Source organism: Panthera leo, chromosome B3 (genome assembly GCF_018350215.1).
Source record: "Panthera leo isolate Ple1 chromosome B3, P.leo_Ple1_pat1.1, whole genome shotgun sequence".
Classification (NCBI taxonomy): domain Eukaryota; kingdom Metazoa; phylum Chordata; class Mammalia; order Carnivora; family Felidae; genus Panthera; species Panthera leo.
In genome coordinates, this window is record NC_056684.1 from 52121168 (window position 1) to 52147459 (window position 26292).

A 26292-nucleotide genomic window follows, 5' to 3' on the forward strand; every position below is an offset into this window, starting at 1 on the left:
TGAAGGGCCATTTCAGCTCCAGAGCTCCTCGTGGGGTTAGTTAAGGCCGCTGGGCCTTCCTTATACGCAGCTTGCTTTTTCCTTCTGTCTAAGCCTGTTTCTAAGCCTGACACCCTTCCACAGGTGTCAATACCAAAGGCACTCCCTAATAAACATCCTGGACACTAAAGTCTGACTCAGAGTCTTCTTCCTGCAAAGCCTAAACTGTGAAAATGCCTTGTCATCTCAAATGTGTTTCTTACTAATGAGAACTTTCATCTAGATCGCCCCAGTAGAACTATCAAAATCAGGAATTTAACATTGATGTATGAACATCGGTTCAAATGTCGTCAGTGGTCCCAATAATGTCCTTAGAGGAAAAGGATCTTGTCCAGAAATTATGCATTTTATTTAGTTGTCTCTTTAATCTTCTTCAATCTTGAATAGCTTCCTCATCTTTGCTTTCATGACCTTGACACTCTGTAAGATTACAGGCCTTTTTTTTTTTTTTTAAAGAATATCCCTCAATTTGGGTTTGTCAACTGTTTTTCAAGATTACATTCAGGTTAAGCATCATTGGCAGAACTAGTAGAGCAGTGATGCCATGTTCTTGTCATTGCATCCTGTAGGTTGGCACATGACTCTAATTTGTCCCATCACTGATGATGTGGACTTGATTAAGGTGATGTCTGCCAGGCTTATCCACTGTAAAGCCACCCTTTTCCACATTATAATTTACTATTTTGCGGGGAAGTATTTTAAGGCTATAAAAACATCCCATTCTTCATTAAATTTCCTATATATTCTCTTATATATATCCATATTGGTTATGGAATCCTTATTTTATTCAGTGACTTATAATCCATTATGGTTATTATTTTGACACTGAGACTGTTACATATTTGGCCAGTGGGAGCCCTTTCTGGTTTGCTTCTTTATCCTTTTGACATACCTCCATTATTCTTTTTGCACTTCCTTGCTTGCTGCACAAGATAGTCCAAGCTTATTTTGTACTTTCTCTGCCCCAGTCCTAGAATCAGCCATTTCTTCATGGAGCTCTGGTTCCCTTTGGTGAAACTAAGGGCATTTAGAAACTAAGATCTCAACATTAGGTGTGCTCATTGCTATTGAGGTATCACTGTTCTCAAGCCCTTTCAATGGACAGAACTAGGGTCTATCTGAAATACATGACTGGATGTACATAAATACACATGTATATAAACATATACACATTTCTATAAACACATTTGCATCTGTATGTATATACCTATACATATTCAAAATCATGAGTTCACAATGATACCTCCAGTTCCAATTTAACACCAACTAATTCATTCTAGTTTTTCACATTTCATATATTTAACTACTGTCTCTACCAGTAAGAAACCTGACTCTCATTATCCTGAATATGATTACTTATTTAATTAATCCCTCTGCACATAAGCAACCTCCTGTGATTGCTCCTTTCCCTAGTGTGGACATGCTCTTCACCCTGCACCAGGCTACTGCTCCACCCAGATACCCACCACATCTTGCTTGGGCTCCAATGCCCCAAGATGGACCATCAGGATTTCCTCACCCTGATCTGACTCTGACACCTGTGCCAGGTGGCCTTCCTTCATGGATGCCCTTTCACCCAGCTGGATCTCTGCACCCACACTAGGCCTCCTCTCTTCCACTCCCCTTCCCTTGTACTATCTTACTGCCACTGAACTCCAACATCTGGCACCAGGCTGCCCCTCTGCAGGGACTCCATTCCTACTCTGCTCATGACATACTCTGATGTCCCCCCTCCTTATGGGAACACCCTTCTCATCCCACTAGGTCACTCCCTTCACAGATGCCCTTCTCACCCCTCCTGGGTTCTGACACTTGTACCAGGCTGCCCTCTTACCCAGATGCCCTACTTACACCTCTTGACTACCATGACTCCACACCCCTACCAAAGACATCCACCCTGCTTGGCCCGTGTAATGACTTTTGAATTGTTTTATGGAGGAAGAAGAAGAAAGAGAGTGGGAAAATGGAGGAAGAAGCAACAAAACATTAGTTCATCTTTTTTTTTTTTTTTTAAGTTTATTTATTTATTTTGAGGGAGAGAGAGAATGAATCCCAAGCAGGCTCCATGCTCAGCAGAGCCTGACTCAGGGCTCCATCTCAGGACCGTGAGATCATGACCTGAGGGGAAATAGAGTCAGAGGCTTGACCAACTGAGCCACTCCGGGGCCCCTCAGTCATCTTTTGGTTAACTTTTAATAAAATAATTTTTCTGAGATTCACTTCCATTTTAGTTTTTGGCTAGATCTATTTCTGCCGTCATGTCTGTTAAATTTATATTTGTCAGGAAAGCCAAAGCTGCCTGCTCAGTGCATTCCTTATCTATGGTACCTACCATCTACCAGAAATATTACGGTTCACACAGGCCAATACATAACTGAAAGTCCTCCTCTCTCACCATTCTTTTCAGTGGGGTTTTCAGGATAATATACAGTTACGGGCATTTATATTTGGGGGTAAGGGCATCTTGCTTCAATACTTTCTACTTTTCCCTGATTTCCTTTTTCCTCTTCCTAGCAGTACTCCATTAAGCTTGCTAGGTTGATTTAAATGGAACCTCAGTTGGTTTAACTTTGTGCTATACTTTTTCTCATAGGAAGGCATTTCAAATGTCCTAAAGCTACATATACCCCAGATCCCCATAAGAATGGATTATTTACCTCTCTTCAAATGTGTTCCAAGCTGTCCTACCTGTGTTTTTATTCATGCTGGGGCTCCCACCTGGTCCATCGTCTCATTGCTTCTCCAAAGTCAAAACCCTACATCCTGCAAGGTACACTTCACACACTACCTCCCACCAAAGCCTTTGGCACTATCCTCAATCCGGGACCTCCACAGAGCTCTGTATGCATCTGTGATGTGTATCCTTTTCCGACATGTTCTTTTTTGAAAAATATTTATTTATTTTTGGGAGGAAAGCAAGCGGGGGGAAGGGCACAGAGAGAGGGACAGAGGATCCGAAGCCGGCTCTGTGCTGACAGGCTGACAGCAGTGATCCTGATGCAGGGCTCGAACTCACGAACTGTGAGATCATGACCCGAGTTTAAGTTGGACACTTAACCAACTGAGCCACCCAGGCTCCCCTTTTCTGACATATTCTAATTATCATTCTTAGGAGACCAGAAGCTAGCTCCTTAGATACAGGTACCATTAATTTTTCGTATCTTTACCCCATGGAGGCCTTGCATGGAGTAGAAGCTCTACATATGTTTAATTGAAACCTAATAAGGGTTTGTATATTTTATATTATCTTTTCTTTGCATAGTACAGTCTTCAAAACAATTAAACTTCCTAGTAGCCCTTTCTGGCATGAGACCTAAATTTTCCACCTTACAGAAGAGAAAGATGTTTACTTTTATCATCCAAAGGACAAGAAAATGAAGCTGTTCATCTTTTTTTCCAACATGATGCAATAGGTTGCATTAGTATATCAAGAGATAAAATCTACTCTCAAAGCAAATTCATATTTGCCTACGGACACCTGTATTTTTATCCTGCCCAAATAGCACTCTAAGTTTTGAAGTTATTAAATACTGACATTGTCTCTAGAACATATGCATTTACTTTGCATAGTGAATAAAATTATATTTTCACCTGCAGAGAGATGGCCCCAATTCCTCACTCCCCATAGGAATTATGTAACTACAGTAGAAGACCGACCTGCTTCTTTTGTGTTGGTCTTAGCCTGGATTCTCATAATCTGTTCCAAAGTAGGGCATTATCAAAAATCTACTCTGTCCCATTTTTTTTTTTCTCCATTTAACTGTTTATTGCAAGGGCAATCCTTAGCTTGTAAACACTTTGACTCAGAGGTGTCTTCTAACTCTTTTGCATTCTTGTGTGTGTGTTAATGGCACACTATATATCTGCAATGAATCATTTCACCGAATTACTCTTAGGGTGCTTTCTTCCCTAGGCTATCACTACAGATCTCACTATGTTAAATAGTCAAAATATGAACTTTCGGTGTTTTTCTCCTCATGCTTGATCCTCCTGGTTTTAGATCTCGTGTTCATCCCTACTGGTCTGATAGATATGGCACCAAGATTTTAGAGGCAGCTTGAAAAATTTTAAGCTCCTCTTTCTACATCATGCCACGAAATGGCAAAAACTTGGTGAAGAAAGAAGGGTTGGGGTCCATGAGGCGATCTCCTGTATACTAATAGAACTCTTGCTGACAGATACCTGTGGTAGGCTGAATCATGGTGCCCCAGAAAGACATCTATGCCCTAATCCCTAGATTGTGTGAATGTTACCTTATATGGCAAACAAGGACTTTGTAGGTGTGATTAAAGATTGTGAGATGAAGAGATTATTCTAGATAATCAGGGTGGACCCTACATACAATTTCATGTATCCTTTGAATAGGAAGACAGAGGGAGATTTGACATACAGAAAAGAGAAGGTAATGTGACCATGGAGGCAGAGATTGGAGTGATGGGATCACAAGGCAAGGAGTGTTGCCAGCCACTGGAAACTCAAAGAGGTAAGAAACCCATTGTCTTTATAGTCTCCAGAGGGAGCACAGTCCTGCTGTCACCTTTATTTAACCCAGTGAAATTGATGAACCTCTGGCCTCCAGAAATTGGAAAGAATAAATTTCTGTTGTTTTAAGACACCAAGTTTGTGCCCACCAGAAACTAATACTTAAAGACTTGGAGGGTGGGGAGCATAAAGAATAAACACAAACTCCATCCTTAAGTATCTATGAATTAAATAGGAGCAGTTTGTAAAATATTATGACCCAATGTGTGGTAAAATGCAAAGATAAATGCCAAAGTCAGGAAGTACTGGAGAAATTCAGAAAAGTGAGTAATCTTCAGTGAGGAGCTGGAGTAGATTAGGTGGGTTTTACTGCATAGGTAGATTGTGAAAGTAGGCCCTTGTACAAAAGGAGAAGACTTTAGATTTAATCCCCTGGACACTGGGAATTCAGTAACAAATTCTCTCCTCATTTTCTTTCTTTTTGCATTAGGAAAGTAATCTAGGCTTCTCTTAAAACATTTCATAGACATAAAAATTTGAATGTAAGATTCCCTTGTAATTCCAGTACTCCCAGAGAAAAGCTTTGCTAACAAGTTGGTATATATTCTCCCAGATTTTTTTCTGCACATATAGTAATAGGTTTATATAATTATTGCCAAAATGGGATCATGCTATAAATATTCTTTTGCAACCTGCCATTAAAAATTTTTGAACAAAATAAAAAGGAAAATCATATTTTAAGATGATTAACCTTTTGGCAACACTCATGTAGATCTCCCTAATCTGTCCTAATTACAGTATGTACTGTACTGAGGGGAGAAATGGAAACAAAGAAAGAGTAGCTAAAGGTTGTTAAAATAATCCGGGTAAATCAGGGTAGGGTCTTTGGCAATAACTGATAAAGTAAGGGATTGGAAATTTTTCTAGTGAGGGTCAGGAAATATATGTATGTATTTCAAGATCTTGGGCCACATAAATAAAAACTAATTTCTCCTTTTTACCTTTGAGAGAGGGAAAAAAAAAAAAGATTCCACTTATCCACATTTGAAGATAGCCATGCTCTCTGATTGTAGTAATAGCAATCCTAAAGGGAAGAAATTGCTTTCTAAGCAGTGATGGCAGGGCTAAGTATTTTATATACATTGATGTCTTTTCTGATTATGAAAGCATTACATAATTATGGCAACATGGAAAAAATTGAAAAGTAAAACAAAAAATAAAATTACCCAGAATTCCATCATTCCACTTATAACCACTGTGTGGTTTTTGGCTTATTTCCTTTCAGACATTTTCCTGTGTAAAGGAATATATATGTGTATGTGTATGTATATATATACATATGAATGTATATGAATATGTATATAAATATATACACATATATACACACACACATATATATGAAATTGAGATAATACTAGATACTGCTTTGTGACATGCAGTTTTTACCTGACAGTGTGTCATAAGCATTTTCCCATGTATTTCAATATTCTTTTAAAAACCTTTGTTTCCCAAATTGGCATTTTGGTGGTGGTGGTGGTGGTTGCAACAGTGATACAATTTCATTATGAAAACTGGAAACAAACACAGCCGTATGTGAGGTGGAATATGAACACCTTCTCATAATGTCACGTCCCAGAAGTATAGAGATCTGGTGGAACATACTCATGCTTGGCTCATTGAGCTTCTTTCCCAAATCCATGTTCCATAACTATAGCTTGAAGTCAGTCATGGCAGGAATATTTACGCCATGGAAGTTGGCAAACATCAGTTATCAAGGCTTTTTGTCCTGGAGTGCTGGATGTTAAACTTTTACCACTACATCACTGTGTGTACCTTCCTAGACATTTAGTGTATATTTAAATATTTGTTTACATAAACATAGATGATTACCATAATAAGGTTAGTTATACATCATCTCAAATAGTTACAATGTGTGTGTGTGTGTGTGTGTGTGTGTGTGTGTGTGGTGAGAATACTTAACATTTATTCTCTTAGCAACTTTAAAATATACAATTCAATATATTTTTCAAAGATTTTATTTTAAGTAATCTCTGCACCCAACTTGGGGATTGAACTCACAATCCCAAGATTAAGAGTCTCATGCTCTACCAACTGAACCAGTCAGATGCCCCTACAATTCAATATTTTTAACTGTAGTTACCGTGCTGTACATTACATCCCTAGGACTTACTCATCTTATAACTGGAAGTTTGTACCTTTTGACCCCCTTCACCCATTCTGTCTCTTTTACTACCCCTGCCCCCAGACCCTGGCAGCCATAAGCTCGTTTTTTTTTTTTTTTTCTATGAGCTCGTTTTTTTTTTTTTTTAAGATTCCACATATAAGGAAGATCATACAGTATTTGTCTTTCTCTGTATGACTTATTTCAACTTTGTATAATATTCTTAAGTTTCATCCATGTTGGGCATGGCAAAATTCCCTTCTTTTTATGGCTGAATAATATTCCACTGTGTATTTACCACACTTTCTATATCCATTCATCTGCTGAGGGACACAGGGTTTTTTCCATGTCTTGGCTATTATAAATTCTGCTGCAGTGTATATGGGGGGGGGGGCAAATATCCCTTTGAGATAGTGATTTCATTTCCTTTGGATATATACCCACAAATGGAAATGCTGGATCCTATACTAGTTCTATTTTTAATTTGGGGGGAACCCCCACACTGTAAAAAACATCCCATTTTCTAACCAGCTTTGGCAATCTAATAATATATAATGTTCCTCTCTTCAATACATATTCATGTACCTAATCTGTGCTACTTAGTATTTCACTGTATGACTGCATTATAATTTATTTGAACAATCCTCCACTGATGGGTGTTTTGAGTGGTTACAATTTCTGACTATTATAAACAAACTTTCAGTGAACATTTTGTCCACATATATTTGCATATCCATCAAATTATTTTCTCACGATAAATACCTAGACATGGAAATGTTGAATCAAGGAGTATACCCATTTACAATTTAAATGGACGATACCAAATTGCCCTTTCAAGAGGCTGTCTTATTTTTCTACTACCTTCACCAGTATATGCACTGATACATATAATTTAAGTGATTGCATAGGATTTCAGTTTATGGATGTCTGATAACTTGTTTGATCCATTCCCTACTATGATGTTCCCAATATTTCTCATTTCTATGAACAATGCTATAATAAATACCCTTGTACATCTTCATGTGAATCTCTTATTTTCTCAAGATAAAGTCTTTGATACGGAATTACAGAGTCAAAGGTAAGAAATTTTTATGACATTTTGTCACTTTGTCATTTTGACATTATCAGATTCAGGTCAGTATTTGGAATTTAAAGTGGTGTTTAAGAATTTACTTGATGCTAAATAGAAATGAATACTTTTTTTAAAGTTTATTTAATTATTTTGAGATAGAGAACGAGCAGGGGAGGGGCAGAAAGAAAGGGGGACAGAGCATCCAAAGCAGGCTCTGTGCGGACAGCAGAGAGCCCGACACAGGGCTCAGGCCCATGAACCATGAGATCAGGACTTGAGCCGAAGTCTGCCGCTTAACTGACTGAGCCACCCAGGTGCCCCAGAAAAGAATACTTCTTTTTTTTTTTTTTTTTTCAATATATGAAGTTTATTGTCAAATTGGTTTCCATACAATACCCAGTGCTCATCCCAAAAGTTGCCCTCCTCAATACCTATCACCCACCCTCCCCTCCCTCCCACCCCCCATCAACCCTCAGTTTGTTCTCAGTTTTTAAGAGTCTCTTATGTTTTGGCTCTCTCCCACTCTAACCTCTTTTTTTTTTTTCCTTCCCCTCCCCCATGGGTTTCTGTTAAGTTTCTCAGATCCACCTAAGAGTGAAACCATATGGTATCTGTCTTTCTCTGTATGGCTTATTTCACTTAGCATAACACTCTCCAGTTCCATCCATGTTTCAACAAAGGGCCATATTTCATTCTTTCTCATTGCCACGTAGTACTCCTTTGTGTATATAAACCACAATTTCTTTATCCATTCATCAGTTGATGGACATTTAAGCTCTTTCCATAATTTGGCTATTGTTGAGAGTGCTGCTATAAACATTGGGGTACAAGTGCCCCTATGCATCAGTACTCCTGTATCCCTTGGGTAAATTCCTAGCAGTGCTATTGCTGGGTCATAGGGTAGGTCTATTTTTAATTTCTTGAGGAACCTCCACACTGTTTTCCAGAGTGGCTGCACCAATTTGCATTCCCACCAACAGTGCAAGAGGGTTCCCGTTTCTCCACATCCTCTCCAGCATCTATAGTCTCCTGATTTGTTCATTTTGGCCACTCTGACTGGCATGAGGTGATATCTGAGTGTGTTTTTGATTTGTATTTCCCTGATGAGGAGCGACGTTGAGCATCTAGAAAAGAATACTTCTAATGACTACTATTGTTTTTGGAAACAATATCTCGTGGCTCTTGAATAACCTTTACATTATTTTCCCTTTAGTTTCTTCTTTGGTATTTTAGACCCAGGATTCTATCCTATTTCTCCTTCCAAATTTTGTTTCTGTGTAAAATGTCAGATAGAAAGTATATACATGTGTGTTTATGTACTGGAAATGAAAGGTATCCATATATCAGTATGAATCACTATTAACCTAAAATGTCACACCCATTTACAGGATTAACCCTGCCTGTCATTTCCTCAATGAGTAAGGAAATAAACTTCAGTCAAGGAGATAAAATCTTTCCTGGACTCTAAGAAAATTTCATCTTATGGAGCCTAAGAAATAAATTAAAATTTGCTACTTAATTCAAATGTATGACTTTAACAATAGATACATAATAATCAGGTACAAAAAAACCATTTTCTTGGTGTTTACCAGTCAGTCTTAAGAGAAAACAAGAGAAACCAAATGGTTTCTTCTAAGTTTTGTTAAAGGAAGTGTTTTTATTATTATCTAAAGTTAGTGTTTTTCAAACCTCTTCTCTCCTTCACACCACCCTCACTCCCCAAGTCAATTTTTTTGCTAAGGAAAAACTGATGGGGGTGGGGGTGTGCGCGTGTGCTGCTGGTTTTGCTGATGAATGAGGTCTCTGCAGGGTATACCATCACCATCTTGTGGCCTTTTGCCATATTACCACTAAGGGTTTTAATACGGGAATGCTTTTTTTTTTTTTTTTTTTTTGCAATTGCAAGCGTGAAACACACTGTAGCAATCTCTTTGTGGCAATCCCTCTGTGGATAAGATAAAATATGTTGAGCGCCAGAGCCAGGAGTTGCCACCCTTACAGGGAGATGATATCGCTGCACTTATGCTGATGATTCTAAAACAACCAACTGAATAAGGAAATCTAGTGAAGAGATTTTATTAGAGTAGCTTTACTGTAAAGTGACATTTTTCAGTTTTGCTTTGGGTTTGAGCCGAATTTGTTTTACTGCTTCCTTTGTAAAAATATTTGTAAAAATATCGGTTGGCAGGGCAGTTTGTAAATCTAACTTTTTTGTCTGTCTCTTTGGTTCTAACGTTGGGAGGGCGTTCCCACTTTTGTCTCAATATTCCCCCACCTTAGTACTATTTTATTATGTTCTTTTATAAAAATGTGTTGTTGTTTTTTCTCCTTTCCCTTTGTCTCTTTCATCTATTTTTCCTTCTTTTTTCTCCTGCCTCATACTTCCCATTTTGTTCCTTTGGTATCCTTGCTACGTTTCACTTTACTTAGCTTCCTCCATTAACACCCACAAGCACAGCGCCCCGCCTCCCCTTTCTGCGGCCTCCCCTTTCTTTGTTCCTTCTAATTCCTTCCCTGGGTGGTTGATGTTCCGGCTCTTTTAGTGTCTACTACACCGACGTCCTGTGCTGGCTGGGTAGGTCTTTTAAGGACATAGCTCCCTGGTAACCCTCAGGCTTCAGAGAGAAACCTAAATCCTACCTATTCAAGGAAGCCACTCTCTAAACCTAACCCTAGATTCAAGAGGATAAGTTTCAAAAGGACAACCTTTGCTTCAGTGCTAAGAAATGGTTCTTTACCTGACTCATTACTTCTTTTATTTTTTTTTTCTCAACTTAAGTGCAACTTTTCATAGGAAGTGTACTGAGACATTTTCCAAGCCCATGTTTGCTGTCCAAACTCTCATTTGCATAGGGAACAATTATCAACTAGTGTTTTGCAGTTGGCACTTGGATCTAAAGTAAGTTAGTTTAAAGACAGCGAGAGGAAAAAAAATAAAGATGGTGAAAGGAAAGAGATTTGAGAAAAGGGTTTTCTATCATTTTGGAAAGCAGCTTAAATTTTATTATGAGATGTAGATTTCTGTCTTTTTCTTGACAGCCTGAAAACTCTCCCATGAGGTAATTAGGTTTACATTAAAAAACTTTTATAAATAAATTTATTTATTTATTTTATTTTGAGCGACAGAGAGAGAGAAAAAAAAAAAACATGTGAGTGGGGGAGGGGCAGAGACAGAGGGAGAGAGAATCCCAAACAAGCTTCACACTGTCAGCACTGAACCGGATTTGGGGCTCTATCTCACTAATTGTGGTAGGGCATCTAGGGCTTGATGCAGTAAACTGTGAGATCATGATGTGAACCAAAGTTGCTCCTCAAATAACTTCTATCACTCCAACTGAGTAAACAGAGCTTCTATTAAAAAGTTACTTGAGGGGCACCTGGGTGGCTCAGTCGTTTAAGCATCTGCCTTCAGCCCAGGTCATGTTCTTGGGGTTCGTGGGTTCTAGTCCCTTTCCGACTCTCTTCTGTCAGCGCAGAGCCCCTTGGGATCCTCTGCCTCACTTTCTCTCTGCCCCTCCCCTGCTCGTGCATGCACCTACTCTATGTCTCAAAAATAAACATTTAAAAAAAAAATTACTTCAGGCCCACCGTGGATTATGACAATAACAACTGTCATTTATTAGTCTAAGAACCCAATTGAGCCCTGGGTCGGCTCTGTGCTGACGGCTCGGAGCCTGGAGCCTGCTTGGGAATCTGTGTCTCCCTCTCTCTCTTCCCCTCCCCTGCTCACACTCTGTCTCTCTCTCTGTCTCAAAAATAAATAAGCATAAAAAAAATTTATTAGTCTAAGAACCCAAGATTTACTTATTCTTCAGAATCTGAAGACTTCTATAGTCATAGGATTCTAGATGCCAACGTAGTAAAAAAAACATAGTTGAATAAAGAATGTACTCCCTAAAGAAAAATTTTCCCCAATTATTCTAAAACTAATGCATGTTTATTGTAGGAGACTTGGAAAACATAGAAAAGAATAAAATACACTAGTCCCCTTATCTGCCTCCCAGTGAATGCTATATATATATATACATATATATATGTATATATATATATGTATATATATATATAAGTATGCTATATATAAATATATATACACTATGTTTTTTTCCTGTACATATATCGATGATAAAGTTTAACATAGAAATTAGCCACAGTAAGAGATGAACAAAATAACTAATAGCTAGCATTATTAGTAACTGTAGAATTCAAATATGAAGTTTTGTTTCGTGCTTTTTTATTATTTATGACAGTTTTTTCCTGCAGGATGACTATTTGTAATCTTTAGCTTGTTTACTCATTTTGCTGTTTTGGTTTCTGATCTGTCATGTTAATTAATATAGAATTTTGTGTGTGCGTATAGATTCTAAAACAAGTCCCACTCTTCTGACAACAATAAACAATGTTAATACAAAAGAAATAACTAATAGAACCATTATAGCAATGTAGTGTAATAAAAGTTATGTGCATATGGCCTCTCTCTCAAGTATCTTACTGTGCTGTACTCATTCTTCCTGTTGCCATGCTGTGAGATGATAAAATGCCTTCATGGTGAGATGAAGTGAGGTAAAGGATGTAGGCACTGTGACTTAGTGTTGGGCTACTCGTTACCTTTGGAGGATGCGTTAGGAGGGAGATCATTTACTTTTGGATGCGGTGACTTGACTGTGGGTACCTGAAACCTTGGGAAGTGAAACCAAGGAGAGGAGGGGACTGCTGTAAAATAAAAACCTGAGCATCCTGAGTTAACGAAGCAGTATTGACGTTTTGGTGTCTATCTTCTTACTATTAAATTTAATTGAATTTTGAACACAGTCACTGGGTATAAAACTCAAATGGGTCAGGAAGTACACAGTGAGTGAGGTTTTTCTTCTCTTCCCTCCTCCAGTCCCCTAGCTCCTTTTCTTGGTTTCCAGCTTTTGTTGCAGTCTTCCAGAGACAGTGTATCCATTTATATGGTACACACACACATTTCAAATGTGATGGTAGCTTTATATACACCATATTCAGAATGTTTTTCCCCCGGAACTCATGTGTCTTGGATCTTTCCATATCAAATGGTAAACTATTCCTCACTAAAATTATGACTGTGTGAGACATTTTAAAAGTCAAATAGTACTACTACACTTAAAATACTCAGTGTTTACATAATTATGACCAAGCAAGTCTTATTAGCTGTGTAACCTAGGGAAAAACCACTTAGGTTCTCTGTGTTTCCTTCAGGTTCCTTATGTATAATATAGGAATATATTAGGAAAGAATAAGTTAGTTCTGGCCCAGAAGCCCTTAGCCACAATTCTGAAATCCAAAAGCTCTAAAATAAAAAGTACATAACATTTGGTAGCAAATGCTGCCGGGAACTGACCTAAAGCTATTTAAAGTTTTATCACTCTTAGTTTGGATTTTTGTACATTTTGCCATAGAAATTTAATTTTGATTTGGGATAGTCTTCAGACCTAATTAGATGTGTTGAGGAATAAATATATATGTGCTGTATTCCCTTTCTAAAATCTGGGAAAATATCCGAATCTTGAAACATATGTGGCTCCAAGAGTTTTGGATAAAGGACAATGGATCCATATAAAAAGCACTCACAACAGCTCCTAGCAGGTGTAGGTATTATGTGTTATCTCTTATTATTACCAGCTGAGCCACATAGCATTCTGTAGCCTTTGGAGGGCTACATTTCCTATTTCCTTGGAGGTAATAATTTCCTTGGTTTTCTGTTTGCTTAGTTTTTTTTTTTTTAATTTAAGTGTTTATTTATTTTTGAGAGAGAGAGACAGACAGACAGAGTGCAAGAAGGGGAGGGCCAGAGAGAGAAGGAGACACAGAATCTGAAGCAGGCTCCAGGCTCTGAGCCATCAGCACAGAGCGCAACACAGGGCTCAAACCCACGAACTGTGAGATCACGACCTGAACTGAAGTCAGACGCTTAACTGACTGAGATACCCTGGCTCTCCTCTGTTTGCTTAGTTTTAATGTGTCAGGTACAATTTTTTTTATACTCTAATTACAGGAAAATACCCATTCAAAATATTCAAACACATTAGATATGAATATACAAAACTAAGTGTATATATTTATAAATTTATTAGTGTATTATTTTATTGTGTCTCATCTTCCACCAAAATGCAAGTTTCTGAGAACAGATGCTTGGTCTATTTTGTGTTCTGTTGTATCTCCCGTGCCCACAATAGTTTCTGGCTTGGAGAAGGCACTTAAATCCCTATTGGATGAGTGACTGCAGCAGGTATTCCATTAGCTGTGCGTCCTTCTCAGACTTCTCTCTCTGGGAGCCTTCTGTGCTCTTGCTCCATTCTGGACCAGCAGCCTTCTAGGATCATAGGGAGTCCTTTTGCGTCTTTCCAATCTTGGGGTTCCTTTTCCTCTAAAGCTGTTCTCTTCCTTGGTTTAGTTCTTCATTTTGGTGGGTCACAATTCATAGACTGTCAAGTACTTTAGTAACTCTTCCAATTTCTATTGCTATATAACAAACTACCTCAAAACTTGTGGCATTCTGCCACAACACCCACTCATTGTTTTCTGGATTCTGTGAGATAAGAATTTCAAAAAGTCTCAGCTGGGCATTTGTGACCTGGGGTCTCTGACTGAGCTTGTCTTCAGATGGAGCTGGAACCACAGGAGGTCTACAGCAGCTGAAGGCTGGTTAGATATTTCTCTCTCTCTCTTTTCAGATATCTCTTTTTATGTAGTTGAGGACCTCTCCATTTGGTCTGTGTGTCTAGTTTGGGCATCTTCATGGTATGGCAGCCTTAGGGCTCCTTATATAGATTCTGGCTTACACAGAATATTATTATTCTTTCCTTGTACTTAATGATAGGTTGTTTGGATACAGAATTCTAGAATGAACCATTTTCCTTAAGGATTTTATTTTCTAACTTTCAGAATTGTTGTTGATAAATCCATTGTTAATTCCAGATCTTTTAAAGTTTTTATTTAATTTAATTTTTTTTTTTTAATTTGAGAGAGAGATGGAGAGAATGTGAGTAGGGGAGAGGAGGCGGGCTGAGGGGGAAGAGAGAGAATCTTAAGCAGGCGCCGCGTTCACTTCAGAGCCCAATGAATGGCTCAATCCCACAACCCTGGGATCAGAACTGAGCCAAAATCAAGAGTCAGACTCTCAAATGACTGAGCCACTTAGGTGCCCCAATTCCAGATCCTTTCTATGTCAGCTGATTTCTCTCTCTCTAGAAGCTTTTAAAATGTTCTCTTTATCCATAGTGTTCTGAAACTTCGTGTGAATCAGGGAATAGATTTAAGTAAAATAACATAAGTTTTGCTTTGTTGAATTTTACGTTCTGCTCAATTTTGTTTCGAAAAATGGGTTCCCTCCCATTACTTCAATAGTCTAGCTTGAATCAACCTGTCTTAGTCTACTTGGACAGCTTTGATAAAATACCATAGACTAGGCAGCTCATACATAACTGTATACACATATATAACTATATATACATAATTTGTTTCTTACTGTTCTGGAGGTTGGGGGGCCTAAGATCAAAGTGCCAGGATGACAGCATTCTGGTAAGGGTCCTCTTCCTTCCTCCTGGTTCACAGCCAGGACTTTCTTGCTGTGTCCTCCCATGTTGGAAAGGGCTAGGGAGTTCTGTAATGTCTCTTTTATAAGAATTTGAATTCTATTCGTGTGGGCTCCACCCTCATGACCTAATCACTTCCCAACTTCCCGCCTTCTAGTATCATTACTTTGGCATTGGGATTTCAGTATGAATTTTGAGGGGACACAGACATTCAGAACATAGTACTAAGAAACCTTTCCTGACAGACTGCCATTCATGTTGGTCATTTTCTGGCTTTCCATTCTTCAGGACCTGTATATAGTTTATAATTCTGAAACTTAAATTCTTCAGATGTTTTACACTATTTTCCCTCAAACTCGTGTATACACACACACACACGTTGCATAAACCATGTTTGCTATTATTTTTATATCCCTATACCACCCATTGCAGAGATCCAATTCAGCAAAGAATCTAATAAAGGCAGACTATGAGTGAGTGCTCCATAGCTTCCAAGAAATGAGCTGCCCCATTGTTGACTTATGGCTAGGGACAGAAACTGCAGGACTTCTCTCTTCCTCTCTAGTTCACACCAAATGGTTCTTTTTATTTTATTTATTTCTAATGTTTATTTATTCTTGAGAGAGAGACAGAGCATGAGTGAGACAGGGGCAGAGAGAGAAAGGGAGACACAGAATCTGAAGCAGGCTCCAGGCTCTGAGCGCTCAGCACAGAGCCTGACACCGGGCTTGAACTCACAAACCATGAGATCATGGTCTGAGCCCAAGTCGGACGCTTAATGGACTGAGCCACTCAGGTGCCCCACCAGCCTGTTCCTTTTAAAGGTTAGCTCTGGGGCACCTGGGTGGCTCAGTTGGTTAAGCTTCCAGACTCTAAGATCAAGCCCCTCTCTGGCTGCGTGCTGGGCATGAAGACTGCTTAAGATTCTCTCTCCCCATAACGCATCTGGGTGGCTCAGTCAGTTAAGCCTCTGACTCAGGTCATGATTTCATAGTTCATGGGATTGAGCCCATGATGGGATTTTCTGTCTCCCTCTCTCTGCCTCTCCCCTGCTTGCTCTCTCTCTCTCTCAAACTAACTAAATGAACATTACAAAAAGAGGGGGCACCTGGGTGGCTGTTGGTTAACTGACTTCGACTCAGGTTCGTGAGTTTGAGCCCCACACTGGGCTCTCGGCTGTCGGTGCGAAGCCGGCTTGGGATCCTCTGTCTCCCTCTCTCTGCCTCTAGCTCTTGCTCTCTCAAAAATAATAAAACATTAAAAAAAAAAAAAAAAGATTCTTTCTTCCTCTCCCTCTGCCCCTCCCTCACTGCTGCTTGTGCTCCTAGGCTTCTCTCCCTCTCTTTCTCTTATACTGTTTCAAGTTGATGTGAACATAGAGTTTAAAAATCTTAAAGGTATTCTTGTTATTTTGTAAAAATACTTGTAATAATACAGTAATTGTGCTGTGTTATATAATCAGTCTAGTTGAACCTCTCTGGAGATATTGTGGGTGTATCAAAGGTCACAATTCTGAGGATCTATCTTCACCTTATGAAGGCAGAAAATGGGGAAAAAGAGACAACCTCTCAAAAATTTGGTAACAAGGTAAAGCTGCTCTGTAGTTGTTTTATTTAATCACACATTTGATAGATAAAATTCCCCATCCCTGTGAGCAAATCAAGAAATAATCTTAACACTCAAAATTAAATGAATGAAACACAGGGACACCTGGGTGGTTCAGTTGGTTAAGCATCTGACTCTTGATTTCGGCTCAGGTAATGATCTCATGGTTCATGGGTTTGAGCCCCATGTCAGGCTCACACTGACACTGCAGAGCCTGCTTAGGATTCTCTCTCTCCCTCTCTCTGCCCCTCCCCCACACATGTGAGCATGCTCTCTCTCTCAAAATAACTAAATAAAGTAAAAAAAAAAAAAAATGTTTTGAAAACACAAACCCAATAGGACGAACTTCTCTGAAGTGAAAAGATGATCTTAAATACTCTAAATATCAATGAAAGTGACCTGGGTGTAACCTCAGGCAAGCAGTACATCAATGATTGTGATTGATTTGGCTGAAATCTAGTTGACTGTATTGTATTTTGTATGAGGAAAGGCAATGAATAGAACAATGATCAGTATAAAGTAGAACAAAAACAAAAAAAGTAAAAAACCAGAAGTAATTTGTTTTGCATTTTTATTCAAATGAAATCAACACAAAGTCTATTAGTCACAAATATAGGCGCTGTAATTCAAGACTGAATAAGTGCACTTTTCAAAGATAGTACTCTGAATGAAAATGAATCACAAATCGAATACTTATAAAGTGATTCCGTCTACCTAGTCTTACACTTTCCATTTTAAACACAACAGCTCTAGAATTGATACCATATCCATTTGAACCCTGTCAGGCACTCTTATCTGCAACAAAAACATATAATCTCCAAATTAAAAATCCATATTGCTTGTCCAAGATCAAAACCCTTATATGAGACAAAACCCTTATCTGAACTAAATCAGGTAATAATTTAGCACAAGATGTACATTTTTTTAAAAAACCAAAATATAAGCTTTCTAAAAGAAGACCTAGTCTGTAACATATTCAAGTCAGTTCTTTCTTTAAGCTTCAGTGAAGCAAGAGGGTTTACCTAGCAGTAACCTATTATGAAAATTCTTACTGTCTGATTTTATAATGTACAATTATAGCCACATTTCCTACCAAAATAAAACATTTTGTCCGCAAAACGAACACAGTGGAACCCTCTGAATAGTGTTTTTCCAGTTGCATGCTGTAATCCACTAGTAAATCATGAAAGCAATTTAGTGGGTTCACTGCTTGCTGGCATTAAAACCAAAACAAAACAAAAGCTGAAATAGAATAAAGGAGAGTAGGAAATCTCAGGCAGCATCTTAGTGGTAAAGAAGTATTGTTTTGTGAAATATTTCATTTTATACAGTAAGTGTATAGTGGGTTAGGATGTAAAATTTGTTTGAGATACACTGCTCTGAAACTGTAGTTGTCAAAAAGCGGTCTGAAGAAGACCCTTTCAAGGGGTCTGAGAGGTCCTGTCTGTATGAGGCTAGATTTTCTTCACATGCCTTCAACCGAAACATTTCTCAGTAGACTGAATGTAGAAGCAGGTATGAGAATTAAGCTGTCTTCTAAGCCAGACATTAAAGATCTTTTCAAAACTGTAAAACAATTCCACTCTTCCAATTTTTTGGTTTTGAAAAGATTAGTCATTTAAAATTTTAAAATACTATTTATGTTAACCTGTTTGTTATTTACACATTTTGAATTTAAATTTAATATTTGAATTCAATTGCTTTAATTACTAATACGTTAAATAGCAACAGATATAACCTACACGAAATGCTCTATGGAGTTCTCAACAATTTGGGAACCGCTCGTCAATTTGAAACAAAGGACTTCAGGCCTGATTCGTGGCAGGTTTAACTCGGTCTAGGCCCTTCCGCCCAGCGACTCAAGAACCGCCCACGCCGCGGACACCCAGACGGGAGACGCCCCACCCTCGGTGAGAGTGCTCGCAAATAGGAACGGATATCGACTAAAGGGCGGGACTTATGCTCACAGTGGACCTGGTAGAGTCAATGAGCAGGCAAATACCAGGTCACAGAAGGAAAGGAGGCTTTCAGTGAATCTTTGCGACACTGTCGCGTTTCGTTGGTTCCTTGCCGTAAAGACAGCCGCGGAGGCGCCCCCAGCCGAGGCAGTGGCGGACGTGTGGGTCAATGGCGGATATGGAGGATCTCTTCGGGAGCGACGCTGATAGCGATGCTGAGCGTAAAGGTGGGGTCGGTTGGGCTTCAGGGGAGCGGTGCGTGTAGGGGCTTCTGCTGAAGGAGCCCGAAGGCGGTACGGTTCCGGGTCTGCGAACCCTGAGGCGCTACGGACCAGTGGTGGCGCTTCCTCCACGCCTGCCTCAGCGCCCCCTGCACTCCTGGCGGTACCAGCCTCCCTGGGCGGGAATCGGAGAGACGAACACGGAGTGTGAGGCTCGGGGTTCTTGGTGTCCTTGGACCATGCGGTGCTTGGGAGCCGGTGGGGTGAAGACGCGGGGCAGAGGTGGCGGCGCAGGAGAGCCTGCGCGGCCCGGGTAAGAACCTGGGGGTCCTGCTCTGTCCTGTTTTGCACAAGTGAGCGCAGAGTAAGATCTGTTTGTGAATGAATGGATAGTAGGTGCTCGGGAATATGGGTATGAGATGGACGAATTTGCAGAGGGGCTCAGAAAGCCCTCTTGATTGAAATCAGAGTGGCGTGATGCGGAGTTTGAGATGTCTGGGTGAGGAGTACTGGCAGGATACAGGGGTAGGGCTTTACATAGGCGTTATGCACCGGAGACGATGTGTCTTGTGAGAACGTGTGCAGAAACTGGAATTTCTTGAGTCTATGGTATTAGATGGAGAGCATATGGGATCTGTGTTTGGAGAGGAGAAAGGACTTGTTGATTAAATGAATGATTAGTGGTGCATGGAAGTACTTCTGGCACAAGGACTGTGGATGTTTGAGTTTGAAATATGAATAGGAGTTATTTGAAGTGACAAGGGCCCCAAGACCAAGTTCAGAATTCTTGAAAGCCCCCAGGCTCAAAGTAACGTTATCTGCTTTTTTTCCTTAGCAAAATGCATTATTGTTGTGGTTCTTTTTTTCTCTAACTCCAGTTTATTTATATTTTTTAGAGTGTAGTGAAGTGAGCACCAGGTGGAAATCTAGTGTGACGGCTCCACTGAGATGGGTATTCAGGAGGTTCCAGTTGGGATGAGTCTGGAAATACAGAGTCCTGTATACTAACTCTTGTTCCATTACCTTTGCTGGTGTTTTCTTTTCCCCCTTATTTTTACTTGTCTGTATCCCATTTACCTTTCAAGGCACAGTTCTATGTGAACTTTCCCATGACTCACTGTCATGAAGTTGTTCATTCATTCAATAAGTATTTATTGATCCCCTATTATGTTCTAGCTACTTCGGTGGGTGTCAGGGACAGAATGATGAAAAGGTTGTCTCCCCGCCCGTAGGCTTATGTGAATGCTTAATACATATTTGATAAGTAGTTGGATAGAAAGAAACAATAGTTTAGTAAGATGTACCCTGCATTGCTTTCCTGTTGCTAACCCAGTGTATGGAGAAGTGATGTGTGGAGATGGTTGCTTTTCTGGGCTTCGTGTTTTAATTTTGTGTGAGTCTGTTGCTGCTTTCTTCCATGTTACGGTTAGATAATAGGACGCTGTAGGATTGACTTACAAATCTGTCCTTGAAGATTGCTTTTGGTCTTGAAGGTAGTATGGATGTGACAGGGCAATTCCTGTTAAGCCTAGCATATTTCATTAGTAAGACAGTTGTGGAAAATAACTACACCTGACAAATATCTTGCTGTAACAATGAGTAAAATCTCTACCTAGGCTCAACATATTTCTTTTATGTATAATTGCGTCAGGTGTCTTATTTCTTTCAACAGTGTTTTGTAGCTTTAATTGTAAAAATCTTGCACCTCCTGAGTTCAATTTACTCCTAAGTATTCTAGTCTTTTGAATACTATCTCAGGTGAAGTTGTTATCTTAATTTCATTTTTGAATTGTTCATTGCTAGTGTATAGAAATATAACTGATTTTTGTATGTGTATCCTCTATCTTGCAACCTTGCTGACTGTACTAGCTGTAATTGGTTTTTTGTGCGTGCATTCTTTAGGATTTTCTACATAAGAGATCTTGTCATGTGCAAATAGGGATAGTTTTACCTCTTTTGCAATTTGGATGTTTTTATTTCTTTTTCTTGCCTAATTGCCGCAGCTACAACTTTCTGTACAATGTTGTATCCAAGTGGTGAGAATGGATATGCTAGTCTTGTTCTTGATCTTAGGGAGAAAGCATCCGTGCCATCACAATTACATATATTAGCTGTGGGTTTTTGTAGATGCCCTTTTTCAGGTTGAGAAAATTCCCTTTTATCCCTAGTTTGTTGAGTAGTTTTATCATGAAAGGGTGTTGGATTTTGTCAAATGTCTTTTCTCCATCAATTAAAATGCTCACTTTTGGGGGCACCTGGGTGGCTCAGTTGGTTAAGCATCTGACTTTGGCTTAGGTCATGATCTCATGGTGTGTTGGTTCTAGCCCCACATAGGGCTCTGTGCTCACAGCTCAGGGCCTGGAGCCTGCTTTGGATTCTCCGTCTCCTTCTCTCTGTCTCTCTGCCTTTCTGCCTCTCCCTCGCCTGTGCTCTCTCTCAAAAATAAACAAACATTTTTTAAAAATGCTCACTTTTCTTGGGGTGCCTGGGTGGCTTAGTTGGTTGAGCATCTGACTCTTGATTTCTGCTCAGGTCATGATCCCAGGGTTGTGGGATTAAGCCCTATGTTGGGCTCTGTGCTGAGCCTGCTTAAGATATTCTCTCTCTCTCTCTCTCTCTCTCTCTCTCTCTCTCCCCCTCTCCCCCCCCTCCCTCCCTCTCTCCCCCCTCTCTCCCCCCCTCTCTCCCCCTCCCCCCCTTTCCCCTCCCTTCCCCTCCCTTCCCCTCCCTTCCCCTCCCTTCCCCTCCCTCTCTCTCCCGCTCTCTCCCCCGCTCTCTCCCCTTCTCTCCTTCTGCCGGTCTTTCCCCTGCTTGGGCTTGCTCCTTCTTTCTCTCTAAAATTAAAAAAAAAAAAAAAAAAAAAATGCTTACTTTGCTTTAATTGGTTAATATGGTCACAATAATCTTGAACCACCATTTATTCCTAGGATAGCTCCCACTTTGTCATATCCTTTTAATATGCTGTTGGGTTCAGTTTGCTAGTATTTTGTTTAGTATTTTTGCATTTGTATTCATAAGGCTTATTGGTCTGTAGTTTTCTTTATTCATGACATCTTTGGTTTTGGTATCAGGATAATGCTGGCCTCATAGAATGGATTAGGAACTGTTCCCTTTGCTTCAAAGAGTTTGAGAAGAATAAGCATTAATTCTTTAAACATTTGATAGGATTCATGAGTGAAGCCATCTTCTGGTCCTGGGTGTTTGTTGGTTTTGTTTTGTTTTTTTTTAATTTTTTTTAATATTTATTTATTTTTGAGACAGAGATAGAGTGTGAGCGGGGAAGGGGTAGAGAGAAAGGGAGACACAGAATCCGCAGCAGGCTCCAGGTTCTGAGCTGTCAGCACAGAGCCCAATGTGGGGCTCAAACTCACAAACTGTGAGATCATGACCTGAGCCAAAGTCGGACGCTCAACTAAATGAGCCACCCAGGTGCCCCTGTTGGATTTATTTATTTTTTCCCCAGTAAGCTCTATGCCCATCATGGGGCTTGAACTCATGACTTTGAGATCAAGATTCAGACACTCTACCTACTGAGCCAGCCAGGCTCCCCTGAGATTTCTCTTTTTTTTTTTTTTTTAATTTTTTAAAAAATGTTTATTTCTGAGAGAGAGAGAGAGACAGAGTATGAGCAGGGGAGGGACAGAGAGAGAGAGAGGGAGACACAGAATCTGAAGCAGGCTCCAAGCTCTGAGCTGTCAGCACAGAACCCAGTGTGGGGCTCAAACTCATGAACTGCGAGATCATGACCTGAGCCCAAATTGGATGTTTGAGCCACCCAGATGCCCCGAGATTTCTCTTTTTTTAATGTAGGTGTTTACAGCTACAGATTTCCCTTTCAGCACTGCTTTCTCTACATCCCTTACCTTTTGGCATCCTGTATTTTCATTTTCATTCATCGGAAAATACTTGTAATTTGCTTTGTGATTTCTTCTTTGAGCCCGTGATTGAGTGCATTGTTTAATATCCACTTGTGAATTTTCGAGATTTGCCTCTGTTACTGAATTCATTTTCATTCCATTGTTGTCAGTAAAGATACTTCACATGTTTCCAACCTTCTTAAATGTACTGAAATTTGTTTTGGATCGTAACATATGCTCTAACCTGGAAAATGTTCAGTGTGCACTTGGAAAGAATGATGGTAGTGGAGTGTTCTATTGATGTCTATATGTGTGGTTGGTTTATAGTATTATTTAAGTTCTCTGTTTCCTCATTGATCTTCTGCCTAGTTCTGGCTGTTATTGTAAGTGGACTATTGAAGTTTCCAACTGTTATTTTTGGACTATTTCTCCCTTCAGTTCTGTCAGTTTTTGTTTTTAGGTGCATATATGTTTACAACTATTATATCTTCATGTCAGATGGGCCCTTTTATTTCATAATGTCCTTTTTTATCTTGTAACAATTTTGTCTTAAGATTTATTTTGTTTAATATTAGTATAACCACTATAGCTCTCTTTTCGTTACTATTTACATGGAGTGTCTTTTTCCATCCTTTCACTTTCAACCTATTTGGGTATGCGGTTGCCGATGCATAGGGGCACTTGTACCCCAATGTTTATAGCAGCACTTTCAACCATAGCTGAATTATGGAAAGAGCCTAAATGTCCATCAACTGATGAATGGATAAAGAAGATGTGGTTTATATATACGATGGAATACTACTTGTCAATGAGAAAGAATGAAATACGGCCTTTTGTAGCAACGTGGATGGAACTGGAGAGTGTTATGCTAAGTGAAATAAGTCATACAGAGAAAGACAGATACCATATGTTTTCACTCTTATGTGGATCCTGAGAAACTTAACAGAAGACCGTGGGGGAGGGGGAGGGGGAAAAGTTACAGAGAGGGAAGGAGGCAAACCATAAGAGACTCTTAAAAACTGAGAATAAACTGAGGGTTGATGGGGCGGTGGGTGGGAGGGAGGGGAAAGTGGGTGATGGGCATTGAGGAGGGCACCTGTTGGGATGAGCACTGGGTGTTGTATAGAAACCAATTTGATAATAAATTTCATATTAAAAAAAATAATAAAGTGAGACTCTTGCAGATAATTTGCAAAAAAGTAAAAAATTAAATAGAAATTCATTTTGCCAATTCCTGCCTTTTCATTGGAGAAGTTAATCATTTCTGTTTAAAATAATTATTGATAAGGAAGCACTTTTGCCATTTTGCTATTTGTTTTCTATATGTCATACCTTTTTTTGTTCCTCAATTTGTATATTGCTCTCCCCCCCCCTTTTTTAAAGTTTTTATTTATTTATTTTGAGAGGGGAGGGAGGGGCAGAGAGAGGGAGACAGAGGATCCAAAGCAGGCTCCACGCCATCAGTGTAGAGCCTGATGTGGGGCTCAGTCCCAGAAACTGTGAGACCATGACCTGAGCCAAAATCAAGATTGGAGGCTTACCTGACTGAGCCGCCCAGGCGCCCAGTCTATTTTTTTTAAGACTGATTTTCTTTTAGGGTACTATTCCTTCTTGTTTATTTTCTGTATAGTTTTTAGTTTTTTTCTTAGCGGTTACTCTGGTGATTACAGTTAACATCTTGAATTATAATAATCTAGTTTGGATTAATATCAACTTAATTTTAGCAGTACAGGAACATTTTTTTCTACATAGTTCATCCTCTCTTGCCTTTGTTGTTATTGTCACAAATTACATCTTTATACATTGACTTCCCAGTGATGTGGTTTTATAATTACTGTTTTATGTTACTGTGTTTGAAATTTAATCAAGAAAGGAGTTCCTAGAAATACATTGATGTTAACTTTTATAATTACCTATTTAGTTTCCTTATTCTTTATTTCCTCACGTGGATTCAAACTGCTGTCATTTCATTTAAGCTGGACAGGCTTCGTTTAGGAGGCAGGCCTACTAGCAGTAAACTCTGTTTTTGTCTGGGAATGTCTCAGTTTTGCCAGTTTGTTTTTTATTGATGTGAAATTCATATAAAATTAACCATTTTTTAAATTTTTTTTAAAGTTTATTTATTTTGAGAGACAGAGGGAGAGTGCAGGTGGGGGAGGGGCAGAGAGACAGAGGGGTACAGAGGATCCAAAGAGTTTGATGTGGGGCTCGAACTCATGAACTGTTAGACCATGACCCGAACCTAAGTCAGATGCTTAACTGACTGAACCAGCCAGGTGCCTCTAAAATTAATGGTTTCAAAGTGAGCAATTGGGTATTTAGCACATTTACAATGTTTCCATCTTTTGGCTGTTTGAGTAGTGCTGCTATGAACTGTATTTAAGTTTATTTATTTATTTTTGAGAAGGAGCGAGCAAGTGCACAAGTTGGGGAGGGATAGGGAGAGGGGGCAGAAGAGCCAAAGCAGGCTCTAGGCTCAGCTGTTGGTGCAGGGCCGGATGATGCGGCACTCAAACTCACAAACCATGTGATCATGACCTGACCTGAAGTCAGGCACTTATTGACTGAGCCACCCAGGTGCCCCTGCTATGAACATTTGTGTACAAGTATTTGAATGCCTGTTTTCAATTCTTTTGAGTGTATACATAGGGGTGGAATTGCCGAGTCATATGGTAATTCTGTGTTTAACTTTTGAGGAATTACACCATTTTCCAGAAGGACCAGACCATTTTACATTACTACCAGCAATGTTCGAGGGTTTCATTTTTTTTTTCACATCCTCAGTAACACTTATTGTACATTTTTCTTTTTTTTTAATGTAGCCATCTCTGTTGGTGTCAAGTGATATCTCATTGTGAATTCAATTTGCATTTCCTAATGGCTAATGATGTGGAATAGACTTCTCATGTGCTCATTGGCCATTGGTATGTATGACTTTGGACAAATGTCATTTCACGTCCTTTGTCCACTTTTTAATTGTGTAGTCTTTTTGTTGAGTAGTAAACATTGTTTATGTATCTGGATGTCTGGGTACTAGACACTTAGCAGATACATGGTTTGCAAATATTTTGTCCTATTCTTTTTGTTGTTTTTTCAGTTTCTTGATAATGTCTTTTGTATAGAAGTTTTTCTTTTTGAAGAAGTCTGATTTCTGTATTTTTTTCTTCTGTCACTTCTGTCACGCTTTCATTCTGAAGTCTAGTTTTGCTGGGAATATAATTCTTGGTTGACAGTCTTTGTTCCAGTGTTTTGGATATGTTAACCCACTGCCTTCTCGTTTCCATGGTTTCTGACAAGAAATCATTGTTATCGAGAATTCCTTG

The 26292-nt window shown here is 39.3% G+C and overlaps 1 protein-coding gene across 2 annotated transcripts in view; it reads left to right on the plus strand.

The window, feature by feature from the left end:
* Positions 1-19010: 19010 nt before the first annotated feature.
* The window catches only part of LEO1 (LEO1 homolog, Paf1/RNA polymerase II complex component), a 39678-nt gene continuing 32396 nt past the window's right edge, over positions 19011-26292 (plus strand). The window contains exon 1 of one of the 2 annotated variants that reach the window (XM_042941999.1): positions 19011-19118. In XM_042941999.1, coding sequence (XP_042797933.1) covers positions 19061-19118 — 58 coding nt within the window. In that variant the 5' untranslated portion in view covers positions 19011-19060. Of the gene's footprint in view, positions 19119-25864; positions 25894-26292 lie in introns of those variants that run through there. The other variant, XM_042942000.1, reaches the window with a different exon arrangement.